This window comes from Nicotiana attenuata, unplaced genomic scaffold (genome assembly GCF_001879085.1).
Source record: "Nicotiana attenuata strain UT unplaced genomic scaffold, NIATTr2, whole genome shotgun sequence".
NCBI lineage: Eukaryota > Viridiplantae > Streptophyta > Magnoliopsida > Solanales > Solanaceae > Nicotiana > Nicotiana attenuata.
The window spans coordinates 405,053-423,188 of NW_017670845.1; the positions used below are offsets into that span (position 1 = coordinate 405,053).

The 18,136-nt window shown below is 34.3% G+C and overlaps 2 protein-coding genes across 3 annotated transcripts; one reads left to right on the forward strand and one right to left on the reverse strand.

Moving 5' to 3' along the window:
• Positions 1–255: 255 nt before the first annotated feature.
• Positions 256–4,125, reverse strand: LOC109243859 (metal-independent phosphoserine phosphatase). 2 transcript variants are annotated; one of them, XM_019410867.1, is made up of 7 exons: positions 3,969–4,125; positions 3,804–3,836; positions 3,112–3,192; positions 1,971–2,099; positions 1,183–1,245; positions 949–1,073; positions 256–689 (listed from the first exon to the last, which is right to left on the reverse strand). In XM_019410867.1, the coding sequence occupies exons 1-7, from the start codon at positions 4,068–4,070 to the stop codon at positions 497–499; spliced, it is 726 nt and encodes a 241-aa protein (XP_019266412.1). In that variant the 5' UTR covers positions 4,071–4,125; the 3' UTR covers positions 256–496. The 2 variants fall into 2 exon arrangements, with proteins under 2 accessions (XP_019266412.1, XP_019266413.1); XM_019410868.1 differs by lacking the exon at positions 3,804–3,836.
• Positions 4,126–11,991: 7,866 nt separating this feature from the next.
• On the forward strand, positions 11,992–14,843 carry LOC109243860 (SEC1 family transport protein SLY1-like). The gene is made up of 3 exons (XM_019410869.1): positions 11,992–12,174; positions 12,283–12,621; positions 12,971–14,843. Exons 1-3 carry the CDS (start codon positions 12,144–12,146, stop codon positions 14,461–14,463), a joined length of 1,863 nt encoding a protein of 620 aa, XP_019266414.1. The 5' UTR covers positions 11,992–12,143; the 3' UTR covers positions 14,464–14,843.
• The last annotated feature ends 3,293 nt before the right edge of the window (positions 14,844–18,136 follow it).

An 18,136-nucleotide genomic window follows, 5' to 3' on the forward strand; every position in this document is an offset into this window, starting at 1 on the left:
CTTTATCTCCCTAACTTTCACAATCATTAAGGACAAAAACCCATTATTGGAACAGGAAGCAATTGGTTTAATACATAAAGGTCATCCGGCCAAGAGTTGGGAAGATAAATCTTGAATGGAGAAATAGATCTTCTTACTTCTTTCTTAACATGTTTATCATCCGTAGGCTAACATAGAACTAAGAGGTTGAAAGTATAAATTTCCCGTCATATTGACTCAGTACTCTTCCGGGGTGGGGTAGGGAGAACCAAAAAGATTCCAGAAGCCAATTAGGAAAGCTCTCCAATGAATGTACTCATACAGCAGCTCACCTCCCTAGCAAAGGAGATTGCAAATTGAATATTCTGCCGTTCCTTATTCGATTTATACTTCATTTGTTTTACATATTTGTTAAAAACCAAATTATTATCCCTAGACACAGATAAATTAGAAAGGGGATTCAGAATAACAGCATGAGCTGACAGAATGTTTCAGAATGTGCAGCTCAAGCTGTGGATTATACTACTGAGCGCAATTCTCCTGTTTGTAGAGCAAACCTCCGGTGCTGCGAGAGAACAGAAGGGATTTTGACTGCTTGTATTCTTGAAGTCAAGTCATTTCCACAGGATCCTTTGTAATCCTTAGCTGCATTTAGTACCGTCTGGAAAATTTGCAGAGGGTCACCATGGCTGACCACCAGCACTGTGCATCTGCAATTGCAGTGTCCCAGACCACAATCGTTACTTATAAGTCCATCAGATATCATGAAATTGCAATTAAAGGCTTTTGGTCTCCTCATTAGTGGGAATATGTGAAACACTAGGAGAATCTTGAATTTAAGCATGAACTATGATTCTACTGCCATGCAAAATTTCCTTCACTTGTTAAAAAGAATAAGCAAACCTCATTAGCACTAAAAAATTTCCTGCTCTACATGATTAATGTTGGGAGTTAAAAGCACAACATTACCCTCGAAATTGTGACTCCATGTTAATCAATGCACTTGTGAGTCTAGACACAACATCTGCAACACTTTCTCCACCTTCAGGCTGCATGAATGGATCCTTCTCATCTAGAGCCCATATATCTGGATACTGAAATCAGAAATAATTAATCAGTCCCAGAGCCACAACCAAGTGCAAATGCTTATAAATGTTGAGGATCCACTTGATTTTGAAATGCAGAGAACAAATAACAACTCACTTTATCATGAGACTTAAGTTCATATGAAGGACCAAAGAAGCGCTCCCGAAGATCTTCTAGAACCTGTTATAACAAAATTGTCAGAACTCAGAGTTTATCAGCAGAATCTGCTCGTCTTAAAGCCAAAATCATAAAATACCAATCAATCAATTGTTTTAGCTTAGAAACATCTCATCATGACAGGAAAGGCAGGGGTACCTTATATAACACTCAAAAAGCTTTTTTAGGCTTATTGTTGAGTGGTTCGAATGCATCAGGCAAAAATGACATAAAAAATGAAAAGTTATGCAGCTAAATCAAATTCATCACCAGAAGGAAAAGTACATAGCAAGTCAGTTTAAGCATATAAATCTACAAATGTGCCAAAAGGAAGATACGATACCAGGTGGAATAGAGATATAGCCCGAAAACAAGATATAGCCCAAACAGTTCATCTTTGCTATGTACATGAGCATTCCTCAACTGAATGGCTTATATCAATAGGACAAAATGAGATTTCAGCCTATGAAATGACAATCCCTTTTGACTTTATTGCTAAAGGTCCTTGCGACTTTTACTCTCTATTCATGTCACGGGTTCTAATAACAGTGATCAGAGCTTTATGAATTGGTTATCTCAAGTACCTCTGCAAACAAAATTACCATGATAACACTTAGACACAACCTTTTTTTTTCATTTACTAATTTATTAACAAGCCAAAAATCACTTAAATACAACCTTGCAACAAAATAAGCAAAAGAGGTTACAAGAGGGCCTATATGTCCCTGTGACGGATAGATAAGACTTACCATACACTGCGGTCCTTCAAAAGAAATATCTAGAACTGATGCAACCACTTGTGCCGTATGAGTGGTCCTCGAGAAGGGAGAGTAGCAGATTCGAACATTTTCAAGTGGTACTTTATCTTCTTTGAGTACCTGTTATCAGGAAACAGATTGCCTGTAAACACCATTAAGAACTAAGCTTATAGAGAAGAGATAGACCCTTTTTAGCTCAAAAAAGAGCAATTAATATGCAATTACTCAGAATCAGGAACGATATGACAGTCTCTCTTGCCTATCTTCAACTGAAAGGCAGCAAACAGAAATAATATATCAAGGTGCTAATCATCGGGAGACTCTGTTAGTAGCCATAGAGTATGGAGATAAACTGGCTGTTTCAACTCTAGGTCTCCAGGGAAACATGATTTCACAACTGGAGAAAGCATTGAGTTTGACAAAAGGTGAGCGTCCACATGATATTGTTTAAGGGGATAGAAACCTATACATGTTCTTTCAGAAAACACTTCTCTCTTCCTCCTCTGCTGCTAAGACGCTTTTGGTTAGAACTTTTTTTTTTTGCTTATGTGAACCATGTTATCGCTGAAGATAGAATTCATTCATTTACTTGTAATGAACACTCGCTTGGTAATACCAGTTCACTTTTCTCTGTGATTCTTAGATTTTTCTTTCAACCACTACATCCACTTCAACTTGATCCAAGATTTGACACTGCAAAAGAAACAGATTGTTCACATGTGACCTGAGTTTCCAGTTGTTTAACATGTCACCATCTCCTTATACTCATTATACTATCTAACTTGGATGAGGAAGTGTTGCTAACTTCAAAACTATGACATCACAATGATTGTTTTCATAAAAGAAAAATGGACATGGATATAAATTCCAAACCTTTTAGTACAGAGGCATTGTAAAATCCCAAGGGATTTCACTGGAATATAATAAGTTTTGGAGCATAAAAAAGAGATAGGTGATAGGATTTCAGGACATACATAATCAAATGTTCAAAAATAACTAGGGAAGCAATGGCGGACAGCAATTATGGTTCACGTAACTCCATATCTAGATAGGTTGAACATCTGAATCATGAAATGTCTGCCAAGGACTACTTTGGGAAACCAAAAATTGAGAATTCAACAGGAATACCAACCTTTAGGAATGACTCTCCAGCCAATTCTGCCTGTTTGATTCCTTCAGGAGCCAACTTATATTGTTCAAGTTTTCCATTTTCCTGTAAAGATAATGGCTCTTTTCAGTAATTTAGATTGCCAAGAAAAATATAGTAACAAGGGAAAAAAAATCATTTCAGCCAACTCTCAAACAGTCAAATGTTGTATTGTTCCAACTTTTAAAGGTCTGTGCATTTCTCGCTGCTAGATAAACCATCTATCCCAATTAATGTTAGTTGATTGAACTGTGGTACAAATAGAAAGAAGGCCGGTCTGTCTTATTATTTGGAACTAAGTGATTGATGCGATCACGCTGTGCAATGTGTCAATTACTTAGAGCAAGTATTCCAATCTAAGTAGAGTGCCATGGGGCAGGCAGAGGAAGTTGATGGGTTAGTGGAACTGAGTGAGAGAGGAAGTTGCTTTTTTTTTTTTTTTTTTTAAATTATGTATTCAAAAGCTGCAAACTTTACCAGTTGTTAGGGCAAACCATGGACTACCAAATGAATATCAAATGTGCAATGGCATTTAGTCAAAGTTGGTCACTTTATAAGGAAAATTCAAAAAAGGCAAGCAGAAAGCAAGCTCAGTCCTTTAGAACACTAGCTAAAATGTACTGTTAACTGTAAAAAAAAACCTTATTAAAGAAGATACTCCAGTAAAGAGAACTAACCCAAACTAAAATTTTCATTTTGTAGCCGATTAACTGACAGATAAACATTAAAGAATAGTATCAGGATCGAAATAACACAGGAAGTGGAAAGTTGTTTTAGCATATAATGAAGAAGGGAAAATGATGATCCAACAGAGACGTAGTGAGAGAGCAGCAGAAAAAAACCATGGAGGAAACAATGAGGCCCATTTCGTTAGGAATGCTTTTGCCATGCCTCAGCACCCAATATCTGTTCCCCACAAACCTAACGCCACCTTCTCCTGCCATTCTTTAACTCTCCACTCTTCTGTGCTGTTCCTTTATTCGCTACGCATGTCAGCCAATCCGGGGCCGTAGTTATAGGCTGCTCCACGATGTCGTTTTCCTTTTTTTTAATTATTTAACCAGTATCCGTACCCGTGCGTTGCGCGGAAAATAATAATATAATTCTTGTTAAGAAAATATATCTTGGAAAAGACGGTAGATACAAAAAGCATGAAAATGCTATTATTTTTTGGAACATATTAATGTAATGGATGTTCGTATAATAAAGTAGTAAGTAAACTCAATAAAGAAACATACAATTATTTCTTGAAGTCCAATAATGTTCTTTATAGCCTTAATAAAGCAAGTCAAGTATACCCAGAGGTGGATCCAGGATTTAAACCCTATGGGTTCAACTTTTAAATTTTTTAGTATTGAACCCATTATATTTTTAAAAGTTATGGTTCATATTTATTATTTTTGCAATTTTAATAAATTTTTACTCTACGTCGAAAGTTATGGGTTCAATTGAACCCATCGAGTATGCCCCACATACGCCCCTATGTATACCAGCTAGATTGCCACAAACAAAGGTCTCTCATGCCTTGAAAATTCAGAAATACGACAAAGCCATAGTATTTTAAGATAGAAAAATTAGTTACGGAAACACAATTATTCCCATTTGCATAACCTTGACATCCATAATGTACGCGCACTCTGATAACAACTTCAATTCTACTAATACTCATCTTAATGTTTGTTATGCAAACTTATGGCCTTACGTTTATTTAATGATTTAAAAGCTAAGACCAAAGGCAAAATGTTTCATTATTCATACACACAGCAAAATTCTAATTATTCTTCTTTAAAAAAAGTATTGGTACAGTAAAATTTTAGTTATTTTGAACTCGATGAAATGGAGAGGCTCATTCTTTATTTTCTAGCACCGACGATTATTAATTCATTTGTTTTGTACAGATCTTCGAGATCATTTATTCTCAAATATCATTACACATGTGTGTGCGTGTGTGGATTTATTTAGCCCAAAAAAAATAAGTTAGAATGTCGGGAGCTAAATGGTTATGCCATATTTTCCAGTTTGAGAAAATAGGGCATTCGATAAGATTTGAACCTGAACCAACGGCACAAATATAAATTGGGCACCAACATAAAATTTTAAGTATTAAATCTTCTGCTGACATAATAATATTAATGTGGTATAATTGCCTATTACTCGACTTGTCTATATTTTACTTTAGAACCCAGGAGTTTAGTTTTCTTTCTATTAAATTGTAAATGTTGTTAAAGTAATAAAATTCACTATTAGAGTTGATTTATAATGTTGTTCACGTTACAAAATCCACATACAGCCACTATATATTCCGATATCTTATGTGCAAATTAGAAATAATAGATGCTACTAAACAATCAAATTTTTGGTAATTGAGAGAGACTATTTTCTTTATCTTTCGTATTAGCCATCTTTATGAATTTCATATTTACCTATCGTTGAAGGTTTTATTGACACTAATTGACAAAAAGTAACAAAAGAAAACTGAAAAGTGGTTTTTTTTAGTAAGGGGGGGGGGAGGGTGTGGAGGGAGGGGAGTTTGTGGGGCAGCACGCAGCAGTCATTTTTTATTTTACCGACACTTTTCTCTGTCTGTACCATCCCACCATTTTCTTTTTCTTCTTCTTCCTATCTCCATGAATTAATTTCTCAAGACTTCAACAGTAAGTCCCCTTTCTCTGATCTATACTCATATGTTTTAGTAATTACCTTGTATTTCAGTTTCCCTTTTTAAAACTACTTTGCTCTTTATGCTATACTTTGTTCAGTTCATTGAACCGTTTTATCTGATTTAAATGCAAAATTTGCATCTGAAAATGGTCAATAAAGACTAAAAATTCAATGTTTGATGGATTAAATCAAAAGGGTTTTATTAAAAAGTCAATCTTGATGGGTTAAATCAAAAGGGTCAGATTAAAACTCAATCTTGATGAGTTAAATCAAAAGGGGTTATGTCATTTTGTGTATAGATGAAAAGGGTAAGATTAAAAACTCAATGTTGATGGGATTGGAACTTAGTTGTAGAAATATGGACTTCATCTGAAATTCAGTCAACATGAGTATACTGAAATTATTTTGATATTTTGTTATTTGTTGAAATGAAATTGAGATTGAGAATTTGTCCAAATTTGGATCGTCTCAAGATATAATAATTATATAGGGTAAAAACACTACATGATTTTTTCCATATGTATAGGCGTTGGATAGAGTTACCCGGTACCTGTGCTGGTGGGAGATAGAAAGTACCCGGTGGAATAGTCGAGGTACGCGAGCTAGCTCGGACACCACCGTCGTAAGAAAAATTATATAAAGGGTAGAGGAAAGGGGAAGGTTGATTAGGCTTACAGCGGTAGTACCAAAATGTAGGAAATTAAATGTTCAAGTTAGGGTATTTGAGTTAGTTTCTGGAAATTTGCATTTTGAAATTGCTATTGATGTTTGTAAAATGCAAATCTTCTTTTTCGTTGGTTTGAAGTTTGTAAATTTTTCGTCATAGCACCTTGGTTATTTGCCAAATAGTCTAAATTTTAGGAGCTTTACTGCACAATGAAGTAGTAACTTGGTGGGTCAAGGTGAGACAAAAAGTGTAAAACAACAATAACAAATCCTGTGTAATCCCACAACTCCACAAGTGGTGAGACAAAAAGTGTAAGGTACAAATAAATACTCGTTTAAGGCTGTTGCTTCAGCTTCAGTAGGTTAAGCTCTGAAATCTTTATGTATGCTTAGATGAAATGGCTTAATAAGAAAGCTAAACCACAGAAAGATAAATACTCTATTGTGACAGTGGATCAAATGCTGAAGAGGGAATTGAGAGTCGAAAACAATGGGGCCAGGCACCATCTAAATTTTGATGGAAGAAGGAGAATAATATAATTGTTTAATTCAATTATTTTAGTTAGCGCGTTGCTCCAAATGGATATTAATGTGTTTGAGAAAAACTTATCGTCTTGGCTGATGTTGTTATGACTTTAGAACTCATTGGATTCAAGACCATTTCCTTGACTGCAAAAAAGCTCTATTCATATAGGTCAACTTTTGATAAACTGAGGCTAAACTGTTCAAGACTATGATTAACTTTAAATTTTATGTTCTGCTGCAGTGACTGTATATGTGTTTGACTGTACAAAATGTTCGACTGCGGTTCCAAGTCCCAATATCTGGGGGGACAGCGGGAGAAGTTTGTAAGGACTGAAATTTAATTCTCCTGAAGGTTGTTAATTTGCTTTTCCTTTCACTTTATTTTCCTTTATCTCATCTTCTGAAGTTAAGTATCTTTTCGTTTACTTGATTATCTTTTACCAGCTATAATATTGCTTCGTAATCTGTGTATAGGTTCGGTATTCTTATATGTGAGTAATTGACTACAGAACAGTCTAGTTTAAGAAATACCCAAAAACCAGATGTGATTATGATTTGTAGCAGAGATTATTGACAAAGAAAACTCATAACAACACTCAAAATCAAGTCAAATTCTAACTTTCCCCTGTAAAATTTAGTGGCTTGATGAATTTCCTTGAAAAGTTTGATCTGATGAGTACATAAGTAACCTATTACTATAGTTTTTGTTGATTAATTGAGAGAGTGTTGCCTATTGCGATATAGTTGAAAGCCCCTTAAGATTATGTTTGAATTAGTATGATGTAGTCATTCTACTTAAATATTTTTTTCTTATTTGTCTTGAACAATACAAATTTTATTTGTTCCTATTCAAGTCTTTACTATACAATGATACAATCTTCAAAGCACCATTTTCCTTCTTGCATTGTGAATGACTTACCACTACTGTAAATTTGGTTCGAAACAAACTGTAATCCTTCTTCAAGCTACCATGGTGTGCTTCAAGATCAGAAAAATTTATATACATACATTTAGATTGCAGGTTTTAGAAAGGATCCAAATGCCAAAGTTCTTTGAATGAGCGTTAATTCTGCAGTGACTAATGCTTTCCCGCTAATGAGGCAGTCCCTTGACTCTTCGTTTCACCTTTCAGAATACTTGACGAATGAGGCATTGAATGTTCTCCAAACTATAACCACATCATGAGGTCTTATTGTCATATCCTCATCCTCCTCAGAGTCATTGTCCTGAAAGAAGAAGTCCAGCAGTGAGCCAAAAAAGAAGGAACGGGGAAAAAGAAAGTACAAAGAACACAGAAGAGTTGTATTTTTTCACATTAAATTAATTAAATATAGTCTGCACATGCTATATATACTTTTCTTTTACTTAAATGATGACTACCGATTCAACTATCTACTATCTTTAGAACCCAAAGGCAAGTAAAAATCAACAAAGAAAAGAAGAACTTTAATCTATGAGATAGTGATACACTTTAGGAATTGAATGCCACTACTAACGTCACAAATTTTTTTGGAAACTAAATTTCAGGATTGTGGAAAATTAGTGCATAAACACAACAGAGAAGGAGGACATTAAAAATAAGTGAAATTATTGAGCGAATATGTTACCCTTGCATCTTGTAAGATCAATTGTATGAAATATGATATTTTAGGCTTGAAGCGATCCGGAATTTCCCATAACTTTCAAATTCCATTGCCTCGAGTTGCTTGAAATTGTCGGATTTCATGAACTGATGTAGCCATCTTTGCAAATTTAAAATAAGAGAAACCACATACTATTGTTGAATCAACTTGGGGAATACTATTGTTAACAGAGAATAGGAATAGAAAGGGTAAGAAGAAACTACATAAAGCGTTATCTGCCATAGATTTAAAGCAGTTATGGTTGCCGTAGATAAAAAGCAGTTACGGAGTTAGGTTTCTGATTGTTGATGAAGCCCACGTTTGGGATCGTGGGGGTTTTTTTTCTTCTTTTTTCCCTGTTTTATTGGACAAATTTGAAATTCTAACTATTTAGGTATATATTAATAACTTAAGAAAAGGCCTAATCCCAACGTGAAGATAAAAAGAAGGCCTAATCCCAACCTGACGTGAGAGGAATTAATTATTATTTTTATTACCTAGATTTAATAAATAAATTCCAAAATACCAAACAAATATACGTGGGGGAATTATGATTTTTTTGGTTTGTTTTAACTGGCAGATTTTTGAATTAATTTAAACTCCAACAAAGTTGGAAAATTGTCCTAAATTTAGATACTTGTCAATTTAATATTATACCACTTGTCATCATAGCATTTCTTTGCCTCTCCTTTTATATATTAATAGATTTTTGACTGTAAGTGACCGAAGAATAGGCAGTACAATATAATCTATCTATATATTATTAAAAGGAGAGGAAGAAGCTCTCTCCTTAAGCCAAGTGGCAGCCTAAAAAAATGCCACATGGCATAATTGGTTACTAATTAGTTATTTAGTTTATAATTAGTTATCGGTTACTTATATTTGAATTTAAATACATATAAAAAATGAAAATAATAAAATATAATAAAAAACTACCATATATATTAATTGGTTACTTTATTTGGATTAATAAATATAGATATCTTATAATTAAATATAATTAAAAAAAATTAAATATATAAAAAATAACTATCCATTCAAATTGGGTGGGAGTAGTTTCAAGTTTGAGTTTTTAAATTATTTTAAAATAAAAAACAAAATTAATAAAAACAATGAATTACCAATTCAAATTGGGGAGTAGTTTCAAATTGGAGTTTTAAAATTATTTTAAAATAAAAAAAATGAAAAATCTATTTATATATAATATACACATAAAAAACGAAAATAATAAAATATAATAAAAAACTAACATATATATATATATATATTAATTGGTTATTTTGTTTGGATTTAATAAATAAAGATATCTTATGATTAAATATAATAAAAAAATAATAAAAAATAAATATATAAAAAATAACTACCCGTTCAAATTGGGTGGGAGTAGTTTCAAGTTTGAGTTTTTAAATTATTTTAAAAAAAAAAAAATTACCTATAAAAAATACGAAAAAAGAGAAGAAAAATTGCCCATTCAAATCGAGAAGTAGTTTCAAGTTGGAGTTTTAAAATAATTTTAAAATAAGAAACAAAATAAAAAAATTAATGAATTACCAATTCAAATTGTGGAATAGTTTCAAATTGGAGTTTTAAAATTATTTTAAATTAAAAAAACGAAAAATCTATTTGTATATACATATAAAAAACGAAAATAATAAAATAAAATAAAAAACTACCCCATATATATATATATATAATATATATATATATTGGTTACTTTATTTGGATTAATAAAATAAGGTATACATATAAAAATATGAAAATAATAAAATAAAATAAAAAACTACCATATATATATAATATATATATTAATTGGTTACTTTATTTGGATTAATAATATAGATATATTAAATATAATTAAAAAAAACGAAAAATCAATATATAGAAAATAACTACCCATTTAAATTTCGTGGGAGTGGTTTCAAGTTTGAGTTTTTAAATTATTTTAAAATAAAAGCAAAAAAAAAAAATTTACCTATAAAAAAAATGAAGAAAGAGAAGAAAAACTACCCATTCAAATTGGGAAGTAGTTTCAAGTTGGAGTTTTAAAATTAAAAAATAAATTAAAAAAATATTGAATTAACCAATTCAATTGGGGAGTAAGTTTCAAATTGGAGTTTTAAAAATTATTTTGAATAAAAAAACAAAAAATCTATTTATAATATAAATACATATAAAAAACGAAAATAATAAAATAAAATAAAATTACAAAATATTATATATATATATATATATATAACACAATATAATATATATATATAAGTAATTGATTACTTTATTTGGATTAATAAATATAGATATCGTAATAATTAAATATGATAAAAAACAACGAAAAATAAATATATAAAGAATAACTACCCATTCAAATTTGGTGGGAGTAGTTTCAAGTTTGAGTTTTTAAATTATGTTAAAAGAAAAAGCAAAAAAAAAAATTACCAATAAAAAAACGAAAAAAAAGAAGAAAAACTACCCATTCAAATCGGGAAGTAGTTTCAAGTTGGAGTTTTAAAATAATTTTAAAATAAAAACAAAATTAAATAAAATAATGAATTACTAATTCATATTGGGGAATAGTTTCAAATTGGAGTTTTAAAATTATTCTAAAATAAAAAAACGAAAAATGTATTTATATAAATAATATATAATATAATATAATATATGTATAATATATAATATACTCCTTCCGTTCTAATTTTTGTGAACCTGTTTGACTGGGCACGAAGTTTAAGAAAAAATGAAGACTTTTAGAATTTGTGGTCCTAAACAAGTCAAAAAGGGGCCCAAAGTATTTGTGTGGTTATAAAAGCTTCTCATTAAAGTTAGAATTGTAAGTTTAAGCTAAATTGTTGCCAAATTTAGAAAGGAGTTACTCTTTTTGGAACGGACCAAAAAGGAAATAGGTTCACATAAACTGGAACAAAGGGAGTATAATATATATAATAGGAGAGTCAAAGAAATCTATATCTATATCTATATATATATATATATATATATAATAGGAGAGGCAAAGAAATGTTATAATGACAAGTGTCATAATTTCTATTAATAATATAATTTTACTAAATATTGGATAATATAATAAATAAAAATATATAACGAAAAAATTATTTGATGACTATATAAGTCCCTTTGATTTAATGGAGATTATATTTATTAAAATTTAGACAATATTTCTATTTATATAGAATAGGATAATCAAATAATTGTGATAATTTCAAATGTAACATCGAAAAATTAATAATATGATAAATATTTTTTTAATATTAACCGCGCATCGCGCAGGTACGACTACTAGGCACAATGAACAATAAGTCGCATTTGTTCATTAAGCAGGTAAGCGGATCCGGGTCAGTCCATTTTTTGCGGTTGTAGTGACCCGAAAAGATTAAGCAGAGAGAGTACAGCTAGTTAGGCGCAAGGAACAAGTTGCGAGATCTCATCCATCGTCTACAAACCCCAAAACACCATCATCCTCGTCCCCATAGTCTTCCTCTTTGTTGGAGAACTGACAAGTAAACTGATAATTCGTTTGAAGCTTGACAAATTATGGCGCTAAATCTTCGTCAAAAACAAACCGGTAACTGGATTTTCTCTCTCTGTTGTATAGATTTATTTCTGCTCTCTTCACACTTGTTTTTTATGAATCTAATCATTTGGAATTCTATACACTTTTGTGGAATTGCAGAGTGCATTACGCGGATGTTAAATCTGAACCAGCCGGTGAATGCGGGTGGCACAGCGAATGAGGAGGTATATAAGATCCTGATTTACGATCGCTTTTGCCAAGACATTTTATCCCCTTTGATTCACGTCAAGGACCTCCGCAAACATGGCGTCACCCTCTACTTCCTCATTGACAAGGATCGCAAACCAGTCCACGATGTTCCAGCTGTCTATTTCGTCCAACCCACCCATCCTAATGTACAGCGTATCGTTGCCGATGCCTCCAAGTCTCTTTACGATTCTTTCCATCTGAACTTCTCCTCTTCTATTCCCAGGCCCTTGCTCGAAGATCTCGCTTCAGGTGCACCCTACGCCTTCTCCTTTCATCATTATTAATTTCTTTTCTTTTTGTTGAATTTTATGCTTGAAATGCTAGCTAGTATTGGAATGAATACTGTTTTATTCACCCCAGCTCGTCCAATCTTTCCATCTAGTGGATAAGGGATTAAAAAATCTACTTTAATTTGCGTTTCGAAGATAGATAATTTTGCATTCAACTGTATAAAGGGGCACGGATTTACGTAGAGAAGGGGCAAAAGCTTGATTGATTGATTGATTTAAACTCGCAACACTTAATAGTTAATACAATTTCTGGGTGGTGCTGGGTGAAGATTTGAAATATTAACTCCTATGACTTGTTTTTGCTCCAGGCACGATTAATTCTGAATCGATTGAAAGGATCTCAAAAGTGCATGATCAGTATTTGGAGTTTGTCACGCTTGAGGATAATTTGTTCTCACTTGCCTACAAGAACTGTTATCTTCAGCTGAATGATCCCTCTGCTGGGGATAAAGAAATCGAAGAGATCATTGAAAAGATTGTCAGTGGCTTATTTTGTGTGTTGGCTACTCTTTCTGTTGTCCCTATCATTAGGTGTCCCCGTGGCGGGCCTGCTGAGATGGTGGCATCCCTGTTGGATCAGCGATTGCGAGACCATCTGTTGGCTAAAAACAATTTATTTTCTGAGGGTGGGAATTTCACTAGCTCATTTCAGAGGCCAATTTTGTGTTTATTCGATAGAAACTTTGAGTTGTCGGTAGCTATACAGCATGATTTTAGGTATAGACCACTTGTTCATGATGTGCTTGGTTTGAGATTGAACAGGTTGAGTGTGCAGGGAGAGAAAGGTGGGATGAAATCATATGAGTTGGACAGATCTGATCCATTCTGGACGGCAAATTGGTCATTGGAGTTTCCAGAGGTTGCTGTGGAGATAGAGTCTCAGTTGAACAAGTACAAGAAGGATGTTGAGGAGGTAAATAAAAGAACTGGTGGGAACGCAGGGGCTGAGTTTGATGGGACAGACTTGATTGGAAATACTAAGCATTTGATGAATGCTGTAAATTCCCTGCCTGAGTTGACAGAGAGAAAGCAAGTCATTGATAAGCACACAAATATTGCTACTGTATTGTTAGGTGAGATCAAGGAGAGGTCCCTTGATTCATATGCCAAAAACGAGAGTGATATGATGGTAAGAGGTGCCATTGATCGCAATGAACTCATTGGAGCTCTCAGGGGAAAAGGGACTAAGGTGGATAAGCTGCGGTTTGCTATCATGTATCTTATCTCGACTGAAACCTTACCTCAATCAGAAGTTGAAATGATTGAAACAGCACTTAGGGAGTCTGAGGTCGATACCACTGCATTTCAGTATGTAAAGAAGATAAAATCATTGAATGTCTCTTTAGCATCAGCAAATTCTGCAAGTAGGAGCAACATCGTCGATTGGGCTGAAAAACTATATGGGCAGTCAATCAGTGCTGTAACTGCAGGTGTGAAAAACCTATTATCCAGTGATCATCAGTTAGCTTTGTCAAGAACAGTAGAAGCACTAATGGAGGGGAAACCCAACCCCGAGATTGATTCTTATCTTGTTTTTGATCCTCGTGCACCTAAATCAAGCTCCGGGATGAGTAGCAGTCATCTGAAAGGACCATTTAAAGAAGCTATTGTCTTCATGATAGGTGGTGGTAACTATGTGGAGTATGGAAGCTTACAAGAGCTTGCCAGTCGTCAGCAGCCAGTTAAGCATGTCATATATGGGACGACAGAAATTCTTTCAGGAGGTGAGTTCATTGAGCAGCTTGCACTGCTGGGGAAGAAGATGGGATTGGGAACTAGTGGTGCAGCACCAGTCTCTTAATGCAGATTCGTTTTGTGTACAATCCCCAATTGTTCAGTATCGACTGTGTGCACTTTATCAGGGTTTTGTTGAGTAATTGGAGAAGGATTTATTGACCATATTCTTCATAGTGCTCCTAGATTGTGATATTTGACGATGATGCATAGTAATCTTTAAAGTATGAGGAATTCATATATTTTGTTTATAACAGCTGTTCTGTAGTTGATATACTTGGAACTGTTTGCATACCATCGCACAGGGCACTCTCAAAGTTGGTTTCCGTGGATTCGTATATTCTTTATTTTCTATAGTGTGTGGTAGTTTAAGTTGCTTTTCTCGTTCCAATTATTGTTTATTTTCTTGCAATAAAAATTTGTTTTTTCCCTCTGTGGAAAGCTCGATGCTTTGCATGGCTTGAGTTGAAAACTTAAATATGCATGCATTTGCTGGCATTTCAAGATCAGCATTCTGGGAAGAGCCACATACAACGAAGAACAGCTTAAATGCAGTCATTCCACCACAATATCATTAAGCTGGAAGCCCCATCAAGAGAATAGAGTCCAGCTGTCTATTTGACTGTTTACTATTCTCAATTTTTTTTGGGTGAACAAGAACGCAGTTTGTTTTGAGTTTTGACCGGCTTCTTTTCATATGTAAAAAGCATATCTAATTGCTTTATTAGCATGACCTCATTATTGAATCATTATTACTTTCTTTAGTCTGGTGAAGGCGTTTGAGGACATCAATCAAGAGTTAAGTGTCTGACTAGTGGTGACAAGATGGATAATAGAAAATAGTTATCCATTAGGTTGGATAATAAACTGTTTTAAAACAAGTTGAATATGAATAAGAATCATATTATCTATTTAGAAAATGGATAACCAATGGATAATTAAGAGTTTAACTTTTATATTTGTAAAGCCTCAAATTGGAAGTTTCTCAAATTTGGGAGACTAGGAATTCTCTCAAAATTGATCATATTCAATAAGCCATGGATATTATGGATATTCATATTATCCGCAGGTTCTTTTATCCGTATGAAGTATGGGCCGGGTTAGATAATTTATCCGCTTTGCATTATTCGTTTCGACCCTATCCATAGATGACCCGACCAGCTCGTTTGCCACCCTTATGTCTGACCGACCAAATTTCTCTCCGCTCACACTCACTTAATTATGTTGCGTTTTTAGCTAAAAACTGAGGTGAATGGGAAATGGAGAAAAAAAATTGATTTTCCCTCCTTTACAAAGAACACTATCCCATATTTGAGGAGGAAAACTCGTTTGTTGAGTATATATATAGTTGCACTTCCTCTAGCTCTTACGAGTTGAAAAGAAGTCAAGTCTCGCCCGTCGTCGTCGCTCTCTCGCCTTCGGTTCAAATGATTTTAATGATTAATTAACTTCTTGGACCAAATTTATTTGTTAAATAGTAAAATTAGATTAATAATTTTTAATTCAAATCAACTGTTTCCGTAACAGTAATTTAATTTCCTCCGTTTTGATTTTCGCATTTTATTTTGCTGTAAATACCAGGTTATTCCCTCAAATTTTCCTTACGAAAATTCTGAAATCTTTTCTTCCTTTCTGCATTATTTTCTTACAACAACAAAGTGTGATTCACTACCGTTAATTGTGTTCGTTGTACACTGGTGTCTGAAGTACCACTACACCAATATGGTTATCCATTCTATCCTGGGCGGAAATAGTCCTAAATCTCGGGTACTAGAAGGGAATTAAGTTCCTTAAGAAAACACCGTGAATTCGGTGAAGTCGGATATAATTCTGCTTCTACTACATTTTTTTTTTGTTGTTTCTGTTTTCATAATTTATTTTAGGAATACAGATTAATAACAAATTAGACATTAAAAGAGTTCCTTGTTCTCATCACAAATGACAAAAATTAGGAGACCCCATGCTTTGGCACTGTGTACAGTTCATTCATCCAAGCGTTTAAAAGCTCATTAGCTCCCCGTTCGGGTAGGAGTAAGACTGCGTACATCTCACCCTTCCTAGACCCCACTTGCGGTAATATACTGGATCGTTGTTATTGTTGTTGATGAAAAAATAAAGTCATCCATTCACTTATTTCCGACCGTTGGCCGTATAATTTTCCCTTAATGCTCTCAAGATCTCAACTATGTAATAAATTGGAGGCACAAATGAACTGTTCTCTCATTTTTATCGGAACAAGCACAGAAAAATAGCAAAATACTATAAGATACAATAGTAGTTCTTTTCTCTTCCATTTTATGACATAATCACTTATATGTCGTACGAAATAATTTGATTTTCTCAAAAAGTATAAAAGAATTGTGAGCTTTAATATTTTAGTACTACGTATATGGATTTTGTTTGCTCAAAAGTTATCACATACCTTATGAGTATAAAACAATATAAATAAATCACGGGAAAATCATAGCAAACCGTAATAATCCATTGGACCAAATGAAGGAAACGAAAATAAGTACACAAAGTTAGGAGGGGAGACATTAAAAGCTTTTATTGATAGTATTGCTGTGGTCTGCCTCTCCATGAAGAGGTCCAGAGCCTTACAATGATGTTCTACTTTCCCATAATATGTGTATCGTTCTATCTTTCTCTCTCTCCCTTCAATAGCCAAGAAGAAGCAGCCCCCCCTTCTGAAGGGGTTCCTCTCTTGGTATTTATAGCTGTGAGCTTCGTGAGCTGGCAATAAGTGGCCGTGACCACATTGGGGTTTCACCTTCATGATGACGGACGAGCCGTGGCCTTGTTGATCGAATCAGATAAGGGTTGGATACCGTTAATTCTGAGTGGTCATACCACTAATCAATCATGAATTAGCTTAAGACGGGATTACCTTCGTTAATTATCATGTGGTCGGATTCTGACCCATACAGTTAGTCCCTCCGCTTATTGAGGTTGTGCCTTGGCCGAGCTCGATGAGTGGATTTCATCGACTGTAGTTTGAGAAACTCGGATAGGGAGGTCGACCGTCGCTTCGGTCGAGGCCGAATTCTCTTTGGCGATGCCCCTTATCCTTGTAGAGTGTTAGTGTTTTGTTATTGTGCTATCAAGTCTTCGTTCGATCGAGGTCGAACTCTCCTCCTTGGTGAAGGCGCTTGACCCTTTAACTTACTTCGAGTGAGGTCGAGCTTTGTTGTGCTTTGACCCTTACGTTTGTTTTGGGAGCATACCCGTCGACCATGGCGGACGGGTCGTATGTTGTGCGGCCGAGGGGAGTAAGGGCACGCTTGATACGTGTTTGGCGACGTCAAAAAAATTTTAGGGCGCACGGAATATCTCCTCAGCGTTCATAGGTCGTTACAACCATTTCGAGGGCGAGACGCCGACTGGTGACAGCAAAGCTGCTTCATGGAGCCTGTCATAATGACGCACATTCCTATGGAATCGAACCGGTGTGCGGTTGGTCATGTAGTTAATGGTGGTTATTGGGGTTCATGAAGGCCACTTGTGTTGCCTATAAATAAAGGCTGAGGCATTATTTTTTTTTATATTCTCATTGTTTGTCTGAGAGAGATTCTGAAGAAGCTTTTCTTACTGCTAATTCACCTTCGTCTTCGTCCCTCAAACTTTGTTTCTTTCTCGTTATTGAATCAACAATGGCAGGCAGTTCTTCCCAAAACGTTCTTCCGACGGATCTTCCGGTTAACTCTCCGGTGACTGAAGGGCCACCTCCGGCAATGGGCGAT